At 43.8% G+C, this 17,143-nt stretch overlaps 2 protein-coding genes across 4 annotated transcripts; one reads left to right on the top strand and one right to left on the bottom strand.

Moving 5' to 3' along the window:
* Nucleotides 1-1,710: 1,710 nt before the first annotated feature.
* Nucleotides 1,711-8,292, bottom strand: LOC106587357 (ATP-dependent RNA helicase DDX39A). The gene is made up of 9 exons (XM_014175705.2): nucleotides 8,144-8,292; nucleotides 6,851-7,059; nucleotides 5,859-5,986; nucleotides 5,377-5,653; nucleotides 4,969-5,087; nucleotides 3,935-4,066; nucleotides 3,509-3,618; nucleotides 2,417-2,709; nucleotides 1,711-1,979 (listed from the first exon to the last, which is right to left on the bottom strand). Exons 2-9 carry the CDS (start codon nucleotides 7,056-7,058, stop codon nucleotides 1,963-1,965), a joined length of 1,284 nt encoding a protein of 427 aa, XP_014031180.1. The 5' UTR covers nucleotide 7,059; nucleotides 8,144-8,292; the 3' UTR covers nucleotides 1,711-1,962.
* Nucleotides 8,293-8,850: 558 nt separating this feature from the next.
* LOC106587354 (uncharacterized) lies at nucleotides 8,851-17,022 on the top strand. 3 transcript variants are annotated; one of them, XM_045706651.1, is made up of 17 exons: nucleotides 8,851-9,374; nucleotides 9,461-9,531; nucleotides 9,717-9,836; nucleotides 10,110-10,229; nucleotides 10,488-10,607; nucleotides 10,881-11,000; nucleotides 11,259-11,378; nucleotides 11,652-11,771; nucleotides 12,050-12,242; nucleotides 12,340-12,393; nucleotides 12,501-12,669; nucleotides 12,774-12,810; nucleotides 12,924-14,355; nucleotides 14,730-14,822; nucleotides 14,984-16,050; nucleotides 16,141-16,252; nucleotides 16,517-17,022. In XM_045706651.1, exons 2-17 carry the CDS (start codon nucleotides 9,490-9,492, stop codon nucleotides 16,624-16,626), a joined length of 4,029 nt encoding a protein of 1,342 aa, XP_045562607.1. In that variant the 5' UTR covers nucleotides 8,851-9,374; nucleotides 9,461-9,489; the 3' UTR covers nucleotides 16,627-17,022. The 3 variants fall into 3 exon arrangements, with proteins under 3 accessions (XP_045562607.1, XP_045562611.1, XP_045562615.1); XM_045706659.1 differs by having other exon boundaries at nucleotides 8,852-9,374; nucleotides 16,144-16,252; XM_045706655.1 differs by having other exon boundaries at nucleotides 8,851-9,531.
* The last annotated feature ends 121 nt before the right edge of the window (nucleotides 17,023-17,143 follow it).

Below are 17,143 nucleotides of genomic sequence, written 5' to 3'. Positions count from 1 at the left end.
CTTAACCATTACGGGGAAAGTGCAAAACTGACCCAAGATCAGCATCTAAAGGCAACTTGGCCTGGTCTTACCTAGCATGTATTATAACCTTTACATTTAAGATATAAAATACACATTTGCCTAGATATTAAGATTTAAATGTAGAGGGCTAAATACAATACGTTAAATAAATTCATTCCACTAAATATCTAAATAACAGTCTGAAATAGGTAGACTGAGGAGAGAAAATTTAGTAGTCGTATTCTAAAACAGAAAATAAAATAAGTTTGTGTATGAATGTGAAGAGAAGGGAGGAGGGGCAGAGGAGAAAGAGGGGAAAAAAGAGAGAGGAATTTGGAGTTCCTCCTATATTTATTATACACTGAACAAAAATATAAATGCAACGTGCAACAATTTGAAAGATTTTACTGAGTTACAGTTCATAAAAGGGAATCAGTCAATTGAAATAAATGCATAGGCCCTAATCTATGGATTTCACACGACTGGGAATACAGATATGCGTCTGTTGGTCACAGATAACGTAAAAAGAAGGTAATGGCGTGGATCAGAAAACCAGTCAGTATCTGGTGTGACCAAAATTTGCCTCATGTGGTGCAACACATCTCCTTCGCATTGAGCTGATAAGGCTGTTGATTGTGGAATGTTGTCCCACTCCTCAATGGCTATGTAAAGTTGATGTATATTGGCAGGAACTGGAACCGGCTGTCGTACACGTCGATCCAGAGCATCCCAAACATGCTCAACGGGTAACAAGTCTGAGCATTTGCCCGGTTACGAAGTCGAACTGCAGTCAGGTCAAGACAAGCTTCCCTGAGAGTTTACAGTTTGACCAGAAATTCTTCAGCTGTGCAAACCCAGTTTCATCAGCTGGCCGGGTGGATGGTCTCAGACAACCCTGCAGGTGAAGAAGCCGGATGTGGAGGTCCTGGTCTGGCATAGTTACACGTGGTCCGCGGTTGTGAAGCCTGTTGAACCTACTGCAAAATTCATTCTCTAAAACGACATTGGTGGCTTATGGTAGGGAAATGGACATTAAATGATCTAGCAACAGCTCTGGTAGATATTCCTGCAATCAGCATGCCAATTGCACTCTCCCTAAACATTTGAAACATCTATGGCATTGTGTTGTGACAAAACTGCAGACCTTTTGTCCCCCAGCACAAGGTGGACATGTGTAATGATAATGCTGTGGTGTTTAATCAGTTTCTTGATACGCCACACCTGGATTAATCTTGGCAAAGGAGAAACGCTCAGTAACAGGGATGTAAACAAATTTGTACCCAAAATGAGAAAAGCTTTGTGTGCGTATGGAACATTACTGGGATCTTTTGTTTCAGCTCATAAACACTTTACAAGTTGCATTTGTATTTTTGTTGTGTATATACTTTTTGTTTTTCAAATGGTGTTTTAAATATATGATCATAGTGCCCCCTACTTGTGACAGGCAAAATTGAATTATTTATTCTATAGTGTTAATGTTGGTCTGTCTTCTGACTCATTTCAATTCAACATTGATCTTTCATGTTCAATGATATGCTGCAATGTGAAAAGCCAACTTCCCTAATTAGTAAGTATGGTTAGAAAATTCTGGTAACTTTCCCAGGGAGGGAATAAGCAGAGAAACATCCAACAGGGATTTCTTAATTTCAGAAAATTGCCAGAATTTTTCAACCCTATTAGTAAGAAAAAGAAAATATACAAACAGTGACATAACATTGTATAAAACATTTTAATGTCAATTATTTCATTAAGCAAAAATAGAAACAACCACCATTAACAGGGAAAATAACATTAAAACTGCAGCCTCGGGAGAATAGGATAAAATCAAATAAAAAGTGATGCTTAATGAACTGGGAGGCATTTAAAAAAGAAATTAAAAAATGATTATTTTATTCTCCCTCTGAATAAACACAGGGACAGAGGGGCACGGACACGTCGTCTTCACTGGTCAGGGGGCGATTTTCATCTGGACTGTTCAACTGAAACGAGAAAAGAGGGGGAGTTTATAGCATCAAGCAGTGCACTCACATAAAATGACTTGCAGATACTGGGTACAAAAAAAAAATGGATACCTTCAGCATAAGATAGCTATACAGACGACATAATTGGAACGACCAGGTAATAAACAAATGCTCTAAAGTGGCTCATCAACAATTCCTTTGAAGGAATAATTGCAAGCAGCAATGAAGGATATTACAAAACCCAAAGGAATAAATAACTGAAAACATGGTTGTGTCTGAAATGGCATCCTATTCTGCATATAGTGCACTACTTCTAACTAGAGCCTATGTGGCTCTGATCAAAAGTAGTGCCCTACATAGGGAATAGGATGACATTTAAGACAAAAACCATGAAAAACGTACTGCAGTAGCACATGAAATCCAAATGTGTGCTAGACTAGTTGGATATAGCTTACTGTAGGTGGAGATGTCAATCTCTTCTGGGAGCTCTGCCACGTTGACCTCGAAGCGGTCCTGCACATCGTTCAGGGTCTTGGCGTCAGTCTCGTCGGACACAAAGGTCACGGCCAGACCTTTCGTCCCGAACCTGCCGGCACGGGCCACTCTGTGCAGGTAGGTGTCGGAATCCTCGGGCATGTCGTAGTTGAAGACGATGTTGACGCGCTCAATGTCCATCCCTCGGCCAAACAGGTTGGTGGCCACCAGGATCCGCCTTTGGAAGTCCTTGAACTGCTGGTACCGGGAAAGCCTGGGGGAGGAAGGGACCCATCCACAGACTTAGAATAAGTACAACAGGCATTATACTTCCTGCTTCACTCCTGCGGGTACACTGAAACCGTGACCCACAAACATGTTGTCTGAGAGAGTTATTATTCAGTCCCTCTGGATAACAGCTTCTGCTACATGACTATTATAGAAAATGTGCATGTAAATGAGATTCTCAATTTGATTGTGCAACTCCTCATTCCTCTCATCCTTTTGAAAAAAAAAACCCAAAACAAAAGTCAACAGTAACTGAGGAGAGGAGGAAATGTGCTTGTCTGAAATTAGACTCCATTCACACATCATGCAAATTACATTTACAGGGGTGGAATCCCAAATGAAAATGTGTAAAGTAGTAAAAATACATTTAGCTAGACATTTTATGGATAAAAACGATATGCTACTTATCGTTTTAAATATGTGCATGCTTCTCAGAGTAAACAGCTGATTGAAAGGGGAGATCTCAACTTCAGCAAAGGACATTTATGCTTCCTCAGGAGGCGAGGACACCGTTTGCCTACTAACGAATTGACACTCCTCAACCACATCGGTTTACGGATAAGAGAGGACGGAGAAGTCGAGGACAGTCTTTTGTCCAAATCAGAATTTCCCAATGAAAGCCAAGACTCAATCTACCCCTAAACCCTATGCACTTATTAATATCTGAGATGACTTGAAGTGTAAGCAATATCCTAATATTGCTTATACCAATCAAAACCGCTCAGATTTGAACAAGTGCATAGACTGTAGGGTTTAGCCAGTTTTTCCTCTCCGTCAGAACCCACCTCTCCTCCTGGGCCATGCCCCTGTGGATGGCGATTGCAGGGAAGTTCTGCTCCACCAGCAGCTGAGACAGAGCCACACAGCGCTGCACAGACTTCACGAAGATCACCACCTTCAGACAGGGGAGAAAATGGCAGTGAGACACCGAAGACAAACATGGGGCACAAAACTCATGCTGCATCTGATATGGCACCCTGGCTTTACCCTGGTCAAATAAATGTACACTCTAAAGACGAAAAACACAGGGCATAAAACTCAGGCAGAAACTTTGTTGGTGCATAGACTTGGTTCACTTGAATGAGTACAATTGTATTTAAAATGTGCCTTTCAAAATCCATGGACAAAATCCATTCAACTCACTCAGATTAAAACTAAAATAAATTACGTTTTAGCATTCAAATCTCTGAAAAGACCTCTTTTGTCCATACCTGGTTGAACTCGAGCACGTCGAGCAGGTCGAAGAGCTTGCGGTTCTTCTCGCTATCCTTCAGCTTGCAGTAGTACTGCTGCAGGCCGTGCAGCGTCAGCTTGGTCTCATCGTCCACAAACACCTCCATGGGCTACAGGAGATATTCATTAAGCACCAAACAGAACACAGGGAGGGACTACCTGGACTTTGATTGCAAAACATTTTGCTAGTGTGCCCTAATGAATATAACATGGGGAAAGTGTCACTCTTTGGCCCAGTTTTATAAACCTAGCTACATTAAGTGAAAACCACATTCTGTGTTGGTGAATGAAGAACTACAAATGTGTTTGTGAACGTCAATTACTAGTACTAGAGCTGGATGGAACTTTATTTTTTGTTATAGAAGAGTTCTGTTATAGCTTTAATGCAAGGACTGTTCCTCCCGAAAATGTCCAGAGCAAGAGCCCCAGGTTAAGAGAGGGTCACTGCCCCCCTGATATGGCCACTTGTGAGACAGACAGTCTAAGCTTAGAGGGGCTTAACTGGAACTTTTTACATGAATATTAAACCATATCCAAAATCCCTTTACTATCCCCCCAATTTTATTTTTTAGAAAGGGTCAATCAGCAGTTCCTACATCAATTTTTGGACATTTAAATTAAAATAATTTAACAAATGCCCATGAGCTTAGTTCAACTTTCATACCTCACCAGAACCCAAAATACAAGCTTGTTTCACTACAATGCTTGTAAACAAAGTAAACGTAAAAATAAAAAACTATAGTCTCAAAACATGGTCAAAATAATAATTCTGATATCATATACGGTCAGTTCTTGCATCCATAGCTCTATGAATATGAGTGGTTAAATTTCTCCAGACCTATCCCTCCGAAACAAGGGCGAGGAAGATGCTTCATTAATGTTTATATCGCAGATTGCCTCTTTAAAGTGCAATTTAGGGAGATGGGTTAATCTGTGTGTGTATATAAAACTGCTACTTTAGGTTTCAGAACATGTACATAACCACGAGTTATGAGAACCTCTTCCAACATACATCCTGCATGAACTTGCGGCAGACAGGGCGGATCTCTTTGCTTAGGGTGGCGCTGAACATCATGCACTGCTTCTCGTGGGGTGTGAGCCTGAAGATGTCCTGAACATCACGCCTCATGTCTGAGGGAGGAAAATAATATGGCCGTCACAAAAAAAGTCAACCCACTCAGCCTGAAATCCGAGGACTACATAAAATGTAAATACGTTCCTACGTTTTGGCTAAATCCTTACTTAAGTCACACCCTCTATCACATTCTGTTCCAAGATCCACTACTACTTAGTATGACAGTGTATTAGAAGCGCATTCTAAGTGGTATGCTAGTAAGTACATTGGAACACGTGTTTTCAATTGACCGTTCAACTTACTCCTTGCTCCCGTCACTCACATCAGCCCCCCTGTCCTACTCACCCAGCTGCTCCAGCATCTTGTCACACTCGTCCAGGACAAAGTGCTTCACGTTCTTCAGGTTGAGGGTCTTGTTGCGGATGAGGGCCAGGATGCGGCCGGGCGTTCCCACCACAATGTGGGGGCAGTTCTTCTTCAGCACGTCCTCGTCCTTCTTGATGGACAGGCCCCCGAAGAACACGGCTGCCTTGACGGTGGGCATGTACTTGGAGAAGCGCTCATACTCTTTGCTGATCTGGAAGGCCAGCTCTCGTGTGTGGCACATCACCAGCACAGACACCTGGTAGACAGAGAGAGGGGTAGGGGAGGATGTTTAATACAGAGCTCTCTGGACAGCTGAGAAACAAAAAGCACACAAGATTATCCAATAGGATAAAAATAAATCTGTGTAAATAGTGAGATTAAAAGGAGAACAAATTCAGACTGCAATTGGCCCAGCGTCATTAGGGTTTGGCCGGGGTAACCCAAACCCCTCAACCACTCACCTGCCCGTCCACAGGCTCAATCTGCTGCAGGGTGGCCAGTACAAACACAGCCGTCTTGCCCATACCAGACTTGGCCTGGCAGAGGATGTCCATGCCTAGGATGGCCTGTGGGATGCACTCGTGTTGGACTGAAAGACAGAAACGTAACTAGGGAAGTAAGTTAAGAACAAATTCTTATTTACAATGACGGCCTACCAAAAGGCCTCCTGCGGAGAATGGGGCCTGGGATTTAACAGTAAAAAAAAACAAATAGGACAAAACACACATCACTACATAAAGAGAGACCTAAGACAACATAGCAAGGCATCAACACATGACAACACAGCATGGCAGCAACACAAAACATGGTACAAACATTGGGCACAGACAACAGCACAAAGGGCAAGAAGGTAGAGACAACAATACATCACACTGACAGGGACATTGATCTGATTAACACCAGTAAATACGATCTAATAAGAGTGTCTATGATTGAGTCTGAATGAAGAGATTGAGATAAAACTGTACAGTTTGAGTGTTTGTTGCAGCTCATTCCAGTCACTAGCGGCAGAAAACTGAAGAGAGGAGTGACCCAGGGATGTGTGTGCTTTGGGGACCTTTAACAGAATGTGACTGGCAGAACAGGTGTTGTATGTGGAGGATGATGTCTCAGGTAGGGGAGGGGGAGTGAGGCCTAAGAGGGTTTTATAAATAAGCATCAACCAGTGGGTCTTGCGACAGGTATACAGAGATGACCAGTTTAAGTATGATGTGATGCTTGAAGGGGCATACATGTATAACTCATAGTCCGAGTCCCAAATGACACCCTATATATAGTGGATTACTTTCGACCAGGGCCCATACACACACAGCACTAGTTTTGAACAAAGCCCTATGGGCACAGCTCAATAGTAGTACACTATATCAGGAATAGGGTGCCATTTGACACACACAGAATGGACAAAGTCAAAGACAGTCCTTGGTTGAAGGTGGGCAGTGCCTGTGAGGCTCACCTTCAGAGGGATGTTCAAAGCCACAGTCGACAATGGCACGGAGCAGCTCTGGTTTGAGCAGGAAGTCTCGGAAGCCGGAGCTGTGGATGGAGACGTAAGAGCCCTTTACCTCCTTCTTGCCCGCAGGTGTGGCGGTCTCCGGGGCAACCTGAGGCTCCTCATCCTCTTCATAGTCCAACAGCTCGTTGTCAACGTCATTCTCTGCCATTCTAGAGAAGGGGTACTTGCGTTAGTTGAAGCTAGGAAAGACTGGAGACTAGTTTTTTTGGGGGGGGGGGGTCTGTATCAACAACACAGTAAATTCAGAAGGTTAACTGAAATGCCAATTCAATAATCTATGTAAAATTCCTCACCATCTAACCTTAGTTATAGTAAATGAGGATTCCAATTCTTGTAATTTAACTTTCTGAATTGAATCCTAGTTTCACCGTCTAGCACAGGGTTTTCCATATTCAGACTCCAATGGGTGCACGTCTCCCCCTCAACATTACACTGCTGACTCAATCAAAGCTTGATGCTTATTTGAATCAGCTGTGTAGTGCTACGGCAAAAAACCAAAACGTACACCCCTTGAGGTCCCTAGGACCGAGTTTGGGAAACACTCGTCTAACGTGTATTCCTACATAGCATTAGCTAGCTAGCTGCTAATAATGCTAGTAGCAGGCCGCACTCACACCACCAAAGTTGGACAGTACGCAAAATGGGAAGCGAATACATTTGGCACGTAATCATTACAATTTACCTAGCTAGAAACAAGGATTGGACCAGCGACCACCCAGTAACTCAGTTTACAGTAGTTAGCCAGTTGCCGGATTCAATCAAGTTGAACAAGGAATCATGCCTCACTCTCCGCACAAACAATGGCAGCCGCCTCCTCTCATTCAAACTTTGTGACAGCAAAGTGCTATAAAGGGAAATAGGTTCCAAATGCAAGGTGAATATTCAGAAATAACGTTGGCTCAAATTAATAACGAGCAAGACATTTCTAGGGCCTAACTTGACCTAAAATGTAATTCTCGGAACCAACCTGCGACACACTGCTAGCAGAAGTGAACTGCTAACAGACACGACCGTGCTAGTACTAGCGTTAGCTTGACGCAATGCTAAATGTGTTAGTTAGCTAGCCAGATTGCACAAGGTTTTAGCAAAGATTTCAACAAAAATATACTCGAACATGGCTTCTGTTTATGAGCATTATGGAAAGAGAAATATATGTTTCAAATTTACAATCCATGCAGATACTGAAAATTACTCAATACAGCACATTTCTTATGCAATTAAAATACCACTTACTTTTCGGTGTTAATTCAAATCGGCTTCGAGTATCACTGCTAGCTAGGTTCACAGGGGCAGTCCGGAAGCACTGCGCTCGTGTATTCGTGGCCACTATTGGTCAATTTTAAAAGCAATCTCCCCAAACCGGTCTGAAAACGAACTATGATTGGTGTATTTAAATGCCGATCTTGAGAATAACGAAGAAGGCGGGATTTCGCCAGCTGCCCTAAACTAAATTCTAGGCATCGTTTCTTGTTTGACAACACCGGTATGAAAAGAGCACGCTGTGATAGCCTTATTCAGCAATAATGTAAACCTTTATGATTTCTGTAAATTATAGCTACGTATGACTAGGTTTCCTCATCCAGAAAAAAAATCTGAATTTAGATTAGATTTCATTCGATTAGATGAGTTTATTAATCACATACATAGGGGTCGCAGATGTAATTGCAGGGTACAGTGAAATTCTTAAGATCTGAACTCCAACAGTGCAGGTCAAAAAGATAAGTGAATGAAACAATAATAAAAAGAATAATAATATGCATAATATATACATATTTATTTACAACATTTACAAACCAACAGCCTGCATTCATCCAGTTTGTATAAATTATGATAGATGTGTGACATTAAGCTATATGGGGCATTTTGGGTAACAATGACTGTCTTGGACAAATAGACATTTGGCTTAAAACATTTATTCATTCATTGGCAATATGTGGGCCTGCCCTGATCATATCAGGTTACTACATCTGTCTTCCCTCACCAAACCCATCAATGATTTGATTTATTTGACTATAGTCATTTGATTGGTTCATATTATTGACAATAAATAGATGTTATGTTAATTATTAACCGTAGCTGTTAAAAGTCCAATAGTGGGAGTGTGCAGACTGATGATGACGCGACTTTAATTCCTGACTATTTCAGTTATGGCCAACAGAGGGCAACATTTATCCATAAAATACGATAAAACCTTACTGAACCAAAGTGATTTGGGTTACATTGTAAAAAAAAATGTTGATATTGTATGTGATCAGAAACAATGCATTCATTTCCCGGAGAGGTCGCTCTGTGCTGTTGTAGTTGACGTAATAATGTACGATGGAATATAGAAGCCTATGACGTAAACGAACTCAAGAAAAGGTTCAGTGCGCTTCTTTTGGCTCAGTTGAGTTGATGATTTGCAAAGGACAGTCATCTTCATGTTCAAATAAATCACTTTGCGTGGATAAAGAAGAAATTCTGTGTGAGTACAGCAAAACTGGCCAAGATGTTGTAAAAAAATGTTTTAAATGTATTTTAAAATGTATTTGTTTGTAAAAAAAATGTCAGGTCCAATCTGAAGGGTGCCTGAAAGCACAATGGATAGAAATCATAAACCGTTGAGAATAATTCTTCTAAAAGTAAGTCTCATAAGTGATAAAAAAAATGTTTGTTCATTCTGGGGCTCTCTCTCTTGATATGTAATGAGGCTATCTTCTTGGTAGTATAACCTATATGCTGTAAAAACGAGATTGATATGATTTATAGTTGGAAAAGTGGCCATAATAATTGAGGGCTAAGGTTAAATGTATTTCCTTATGTTTAGGCTGGGACCCTCCAAGCTAGTGCTGGAGAGCAAGTGCTCCAGAAAGATGGCCATTCCACTGGCCATGATGGACTAAGCCTGCCAGCCCTGGTAGGCTGCCCCCAGGACAGCCCTCGAAAGGTAAGAAACAGCTTTTAGTTTTGTTGCAAAACGTCTGGTTGTAACGGAGGCCAGTTAGATGCAATATAGTAATACGACGTGTTGAAAACCAGTTTACAACGAGATAATAACGCCATTAAGACACATGGACCACCTACTAGTTAGAACTAATAGTATTGGAATTCAGATTTTAATTCTGATTGTAATTCTAAGGTTATGATTTAGAGTTGGAAAAGTGGGCATAATAATGGAGGGCTTAAGTTAAATGTATTTCCTTATGTTCCAATACCCCAGGCTGGGACCCTCCAAGCTAGTGCTGGAGAGCAAGTGCTCCAGACAGATGTCCATTCCACTGGCCATGATGGACTAAGCCTGCCAGCCCTGGTAGACTGCCCCCAGGACAGCCCTCGAAAGGTAAGAAACAGCTTTTAGTCTGGTTGTAACGGAGACCAGTTGGTTGCAATCTAGTAATACGACGTGTTGAAAACCAGTTTACAACGAGATAATAACGCCATTAAGACACATGGACCACCTACTAGTTAGAACTAATAGTATTGGAATTCTGATTTTAATTCTGATTTTAATTCTAAGGTTATGATTTAGAGTTAGAAAATTGGCCATAAAAATGGAGGGCTTAAGTTAAATGTATTTCCTTATGTTCCTATACCCCAGGCTGGGACCCTCCAAGCTAGTGCTGGAGAGCAAGTGCTCCAGACAGATGTCCATTCCACTGACCATGATGGACTAAGCCTGCCAGCCCTGGTAGACTGCCCCCAGGACAGCCCTCGAAAGGTAAGAAACAGCTTTTAGTTCTGTTGCAAAACGTCTGGTTGTAACGGAGGCCAGTTGGTTGCAATCTAGTAATACGACGTGTTGAAAACCAGTTTACAACGAGATAATAACACCATTAAGACACATGGACCACCTACTAGTTAGAACTAATAGTATTGGAATTCAGATTTTAATTCTGATTGTAATTCTAAGGTTATGATTTAGAGTTGGAAAAGTGGGCATAATAATGGAGGGCTTAAGTTAAATGTATTTCCTTATGTTCCAATACCCCAGGCTGGGACCCTCCAAGCTAGTGCTGGAGAGCAAGTGCTCCAGACAGATGTCCATTCCACTGGCCATGATGGACTAAGCCTGCCAGCCCTGGTAGACTGCCCCCAGGACAGCCCTCGAAAGGTAAGAAACAGCTTTTAGTCTGGTTGTAACGGAGACCAGTTGGTTGCAATCTAGTAATACGATGTGTTGAAAACCAGTTTACAACGAGATAATAACGCCATTAAGACACATGGACCACCTACTAGTTAGAACTAATAGTATTGGAATTCTGATTTTAATTCTGATTTTAATTCTAAGGTTATGATTTAGAGTTAGAAAATTGGCCATAAAAATGGAGGGCTTAAGTTAAATGTATTTCCTTATGTTCCTATACCCCAGGCTGGGACCCTCCAAGCTAGTGCTGGAGAGCAAGTGCTCCAGACAGATGTCCATTCCACTGACCATGATGGACTAAGCCTGCCAGCCCTGGTAGACTGCCCCCAGGACAGCCCTCGAAAGGTAAGAAACAGCTTTTAGTTCTGTTGCAAAACGTCTGGTTGTAATGGAGGCCAGTTGGTTGCAATCTAGTAATACGACGTGTTGAAAACCAGTTTACAACGAGATAATAACACCATTAAGACACATGGACCACCTACTAGTTAGAACTAATAGTATTGGAATTCAGATTTTAATTCTGATTGTAATTCTAAGGTTATGATTTAGAGTTGGAAAAGTGGGCATAATAATGGAGGGCTTAAGTTAAATGTATTTCTTTATGTTCCAATACCCCAGGCTGGGACCCTCCAAGCTAGTGCTGGAGAGCAGGTGCTCCAGACAGACGTCCATTCGGCTGGCCATGGTGGACATGATGGGCCAGCCCTGGTAGACTGCCCCCAGGACAGCCCTCGAAAGGTAAGAAACAGCTTTTAGTCTGGTTGTAACGGAGACCAGTTGGTTGCAATCTAGTAATACGACGTGTTGAAAACCAGTTTACAACGAGATAATAACGCCATTAAGACACATGGACCACCTACTAGTTAGAACTAATAGTATTGGAATTCAGATTTTAATTATGATTGTAATTCTAAGGTTAACCCTTATGTGACATGTCACTCAGTACCATCATGCCTATGGTGAAAAATGTGGTTTCTATGGTGATATGATTTCCCCACTGTTGTTATTTGTCTCAGAACCTTGTGCCGAAGCCCCCGCAAGGCCCCAGGCCCAGCCGAGAGGCCAATATAGCAAAGGCAGAAAATAAAGCCAGAGAGGCTATCAAGGCTAGAAGGGCTAGGGAGGCTAAGGCAGGGGGGGGGAAACTAAGCCACCAAGTAGTTGGTATGTTGGCACTGCCTCAAACTCTTCTATCTCGAACCAGTTACAGTGAGTATTGATCTCCACTTCCAAAATACTTGGATTTATTGATAGAATTCTAAAACGATATATGGTGGAAGGATCCATTAATGTCTACTTTCTGTAGGTGTCCTGCCAGCTATCAAGAAGGGCACTAAAGTTACTAAAATGGAGACAACAGGTGGGTGTTGATGACACAGTGTTTATTCCTGATTATACAACTTCAATAGAATCGTTTCCGTGGTTACTAGCTTGTTCGGTGGTAATTCTGACTGTCTTCTGTTTCAGAACCCCTATGTCCCTTGACACCTGATGGGGAGATAATGATCTCCTCTTCATCTGTTGATGACCTCCTGACCCTAAAGAGTGATGTCATGTCCGAGGCTAAGAGCGATGATGCCTCCCGTCCAATTGAACCTGAGATGTTCTCTCTAACAAACTTCCTGAAGTCTCACCCGTGAGTCCTGCTGTGTACCTCATTATGTGCAGAAAAAATATAATCTATCTAAACACTATTTTAAGTTGCCAATGATTCCTGGTGTTTGTTTGTTTGTTTTCCAGTAAGAGAAAGCTTATCAGGAAATTCCTCAAACAAATGGTAAGTCCCCCATTTCTTCTGCTTTCAAAGGTGGAGTGATCATGTGAAAAAACGATCTTGTAACATAAAAACTACTAGCTGTCAGTTTGTTATTTTCTGTTTCTCTTTCTAAGAACGTGACAATAGGCGACCTGGACGAGATCATCGAGTGGGTGGTGTGTGTCTCCAATGAGGTGTTCCTCCCAGTGATGGCTCTGATCCGGACCTCCAGTCCAGAGTCGTCCACCTCATCCCGATGGGGGTCAGGTGAGCTCCAGATCATCTCCAGGGAGTTCCACCAGCGGAGTTCTGAGCCGAAGGGAAGGCTCCTGGGTGGGCAGCCGCCCACTCCCCCTTCTGAGACCGACAAGGAGCTTCAGGGCGTAGCAGATCTGTCTGTGAGTAACATCCTGAAAAGGGCCCAGGAGGACCTCTTCTTTTCTGGTGAGGATGACCTGGAGAACACCCATCCAGGCATCACTCTGACCGAAGAGAGCCTCTCCAGCATCTTCTCAGAGTTGTTCAGGGACGCCTGTGAGAGTGCCCAGGAGGCCACCAGACAGATCCACCACATGAGGTCTGGAAGAGGCAACAACAGCCGGAATGGGAGATGCCCTGGGTTATCACAGGGATCGAGCAGGTCCAACATGCTAGATTTGGGAGAACTGGGGTCAGTGAGGAGGCCCAAGGGAAGCGACGTCCATAAAGTCCTTAGCGAGGGGTCCCTCCCTGTCTTTGCCCTGCTTGGGGAGAGGCCAGGGGAAGTTGGGGAGACCAGCAGCCCTGCTGGGGAGATGGACGCGACCCAGACTGCCAGCACTCCCAGCATTCCCCAGTCTGGGCATGGCAGCAGAAGAAGTAGCCAGACCACTGCTCCCATCACCGGCCACAGAGAGGCAGGAGTCACAGCCAGTAACATCTTTGATGTTATTTTTCATCTGACGCACTCTGACACTGACCGGAAACACCACCAGGAGTTCAGCAGTGAGGATGATGTTTCACTGAATGACATCATGGACATGAAGTTAACCCCACCAGTGGAGCCCCTGGGGCAGATCCTGTCCTCATGGAAGCTGGTCAACAGGATCTTCAGGGGGAAGGTCCACTACTTTGGGAAGGAGCTCATCTGCAAGGTGTATCAGATGCTTCTGGACACCGGTATGGGCAGGAGGCCAATGGCCCGCCAGAGCAGGTCCGAGCCCATCCTGAAAGACCTGGCTGCCAAACGTAGGCTCTCCGATGAATTCTTCACAGACGTGCTGTACATGTTCATCCAACGGGCCATTAAGAATCTGCTGGAGAACTTCTTGGGTCTGCCGACCACCCCACCGGGTAGAGACATTATGTGGAATGACAACTTCAACTGGATGTATAGGGACGGCTGGGGGGACACCCCCACATCCAGCAAGGACGAGTTGTGGGACAGCGACTCCACCTGGTCAAGTGAGCTTGGAGAGGAGGAGGGGGCAGAGTCCCGTGGGAGGTGGGCCGCTCTGTTGGAGAAGGGCAGCTTCCTGACCCTCCAGTCCCCCAGCTCCCTCTCCGATGACAACAAGGAGGCACTAGGTTAGTTATTATGTTGTTTTTACCGTCTTTTGCACCTGCACATTCCCCTTCTTTCTTTTCCCTCATTGTCAGTAATGGTATTTTCATTTTCACTCTGCTCTTTTTTTCTTATTTTTCTATACAGTGTTTGGAGACATGTTATGTGTGAAGAATTACTTTAAATCAAATGTCAAACTCATTCTATAGAAGGCCGGGTTTCTGCAGGGTTTCACTCCACCCTTGATTGATGAATTAAGGTCACTAATTAGTAAGAAAGTCCTCTAACCTGGTTGTCTAGGTCTTAATTGAAAGGAAAAAACTAAAACCCGCAGACACTCAGCCCTCCATGGAATGAGTTTGACACCCATGTATTAAATACATTTTGATTTGTCTAGGGGCCGTCTACCAGGTCCTGACCACCAGGGTGGGAGACATCCTGAACAGTACCTGCAACGACGATTACAAGGCCAGGCTCATCATCCAGAAAGGTACACTTATAACCTGTTTTGCCCATATGACCAGTAATAACCATGTAATAACCTGTGTAATAATCAGTGTATTACCATTATAGTAAATGTACTAGATACTGCATAGTGTTATACATGGATGTGGCTTTGAACCAGTTCAGAAAATGAGTGTGTTTTCTTAGGATTGGATTCCGGTGCCAGGGAAAGGTTCCCTGACTCTCCGTGTTCCTCTTCACCCAAGGACGAAGAGGAGGTGGTTGTGAGTGGCATGACTGTCTCATACCCTAAACCCTCCACCTCAACCCAGGCAGCATGGGCAGCTCCTGCCCAGACTCTGGACGTTTTTCTGCCCAGACCCTGCCTGGATGAAGAAGAGGTAGTCCCCAGCACCTCCATGAAGGACGACTCTGTGACGACCACCCATGCAGCACGGGCAGCTCCTTACCAGACCCTGGAAGAAGAGGTGGGGGGAGCTGAGGTCTCCGAGATGAGTGACAGCTCCCTGATGCCCACCAAGAACAGGCAGGACCCCCTGCAGAATATTCCCTCCCTCCTACCAGGCAAGGAGGACATCCTCCTTCGGTCCACTCCCTGGACCACCGTCATGAGCCCCCAGACCCTGAAGTTTATTCTCCACGGCATCATGTGCCAACTGGAGGCCTCAGAGTCCCCCCAGACAAGGAGGGCCAATGACCCCTTCAGGCTGATGAAGGATCTCTTTGTGGAGGTCCAGCATGCCCTGAAGTATGCTGACATCTCTGTCGTCTTTGGCCTGGAGGAGAGCATCCAATTCAGTGGGGAGGATGCGGTGAAGGCCATCGTGAAGACTGCGGCTAAAAGATTGTCCCTGCGTTCGGACGCCAACCGGGCTCAACTGTGTGCCGCACGCTCTGGTAGTGAGGGAGCCATCGGGTGCATGGCGGACACCATCACACAAGTCATAGATGACTATTCCGAGGACTGGAGTTCCGACGGCCATTTTGGAGCCAGGAGGAGCCATGCTAGTGGGAGATCATACTCCTCAACCTCCTCAAGGAGTGACGTCACCCTCACCGAGGAGCTCCTGGCTTGGAAGGAAACCCTAGAAGGGGACCTAGAGGAGATGGCTGATGACATCACTGGTTTGGAAAAGACCAGTGTAAGCTCAGCCATCTCTGAGAAGTCCCAGGTAATTAGCTACCTTTCTGAAAGCACCAAGCCCATCAGCAGCGCCCTCTCCACAGACCTCGAGGACATCACCTCCACACAGGTGAGACAGACAAGAACCAGTAGATCGTTTAGTTATTTGGCCTGTTTGATTGTGAGGCATCGACTCATATCTGTTTCTCTCTCTACTAAGAAGAAAGAGAAGGAAGAGGCTATGGAGAAAGAAGTGAGGAAGTCAGGGAAGAAGAAGCGAGGAAATAACAAGGATCAGAAGAAGAACAAGGTGTCTCCTCTTGGCAATGATAGTAAGTCCTCATTTCTGTCAGTCAACATGTGCATCTGTCTTCAGCACACTATTGTAATGTAAGGACGGGAGACTATGATGAAGTTATCAGGGTCTTATTCATTAGCCACTAAATGGAAGACAATGGACTAAAACAGGGAGGAACTTTCTTGAACTTGCCAATAACAAATGCTTGTTTTTGTTTTCCGTTTCAAAATATTTTGCTACTGTGTACCCTAATGAACACGACCCTGATTTCATGCCCTGTTCTCTGTCACCTGTTCAGGTACTGTTGCTGCAGATGAGCCTAAGAAAAAACAGGCTCTCCTCCCGCGAATCACAGCCGCCCTGGCAAAACTATTTTGCTTCCCCTGCAAAAAAAAAATCAAAAAGTAACTGTGCATAAGACGACTTTGGGAAACCCTGCGGCCACCTCCCCAACCCATTTTCGAAAAAAAACTGTCAAAGCCAACAGAAGAGGGACTCACAACTCACTACCCTACTCACAACTCATTTTATTACGCCCCATTTAATTCAATAAACGCAACTTGCAACTATTTTGATCTTGTTCTTGCATGCTATAGATTCTTAAGGTCAATTTGCTGTCTACTGTCAACTACAGTATCATTGTTATGAGTATGTTCACTGTGCCAGTCATTATAGCCAGTATAGGCTATAATAATGCCTTAACCTAATTGCAATTGACATAATAAGAGTTACATTTGAATAATTCCCTCATTTTATATATTTTTTAGAGGGAATACATCTCTAAAGCACTATAGAGTAAGCACACCACTGTATGCAAGCCCCGCCTCCCCGCAGAATAAAGAATAGACATGAGTGGATCATTGTGGTGTCACTACAAAGGGTACCTTAATTAAGCCAATTCATTGGCTTTAGACATGCCAATCAT

Source organism: Salmo salar, chromosome ssa02, assembly GCF_905237065.1.
Source record: "Salmo salar chromosome ssa02, Ssal_v3.1, whole genome shotgun sequence".
In the NCBI taxonomy this organism is placed as follows: Eukaryota; Metazoa; Chordata; class Actinopteri; order Salmoniformes; family Salmonidae; genus Salmo; species Salmo salar.
The sequence above is the reverse complement of the archived record's forward strand: the minus strand, read 5'-3'. Positions and strand labels throughout refer to the sequence as shown.

Bases quoted from the DNA above. Each gene is read 5' to 3' on its own strand.
- LOC106587357 (XM_014175705.2), bottom strand. From the start codon at position 7,058: ATGGCAGAGAATGACGTTGACAACGAGCTGTTGGACTATGAAGAGGAT. The intron at 5,088-5,376 runs GTGAGTAGGACA...TTCCTCCCTCAG, and splicing joins CAAGATGCTGGAGCAGCTGG to ACATGAGGCGTGATGTTCAG. The intron at 3,619-3,934 runs GTATGGACAAAA...CCCTGTCTGAAG, and splicing joins ACGTGCTCGAGTTCAACCAG to GTGGTGATCTTCGTGAAGTC.
- LOC106587354 (XM_045706651.1), top strand. From the start codon at position 9,490: ATGGATAGAAATCATAAACCGTTGAGAATAATTCTTCTAAAA. The intron at 9,532-9,716 runs GTAAGTCTCATA...CCTTATGTTTAG, and splicing joins TGAGAATAATTCTTCTAAAA to GCTGGGACCCTCCAAGCTAG. The intron at 12,811-12,923 runs GTAAGTCCCCCA...TCTCTTTCTAAG, and splicing joins GGAAATTCCTCAAACAAATG to AACGTGACAATAGGCGACCT.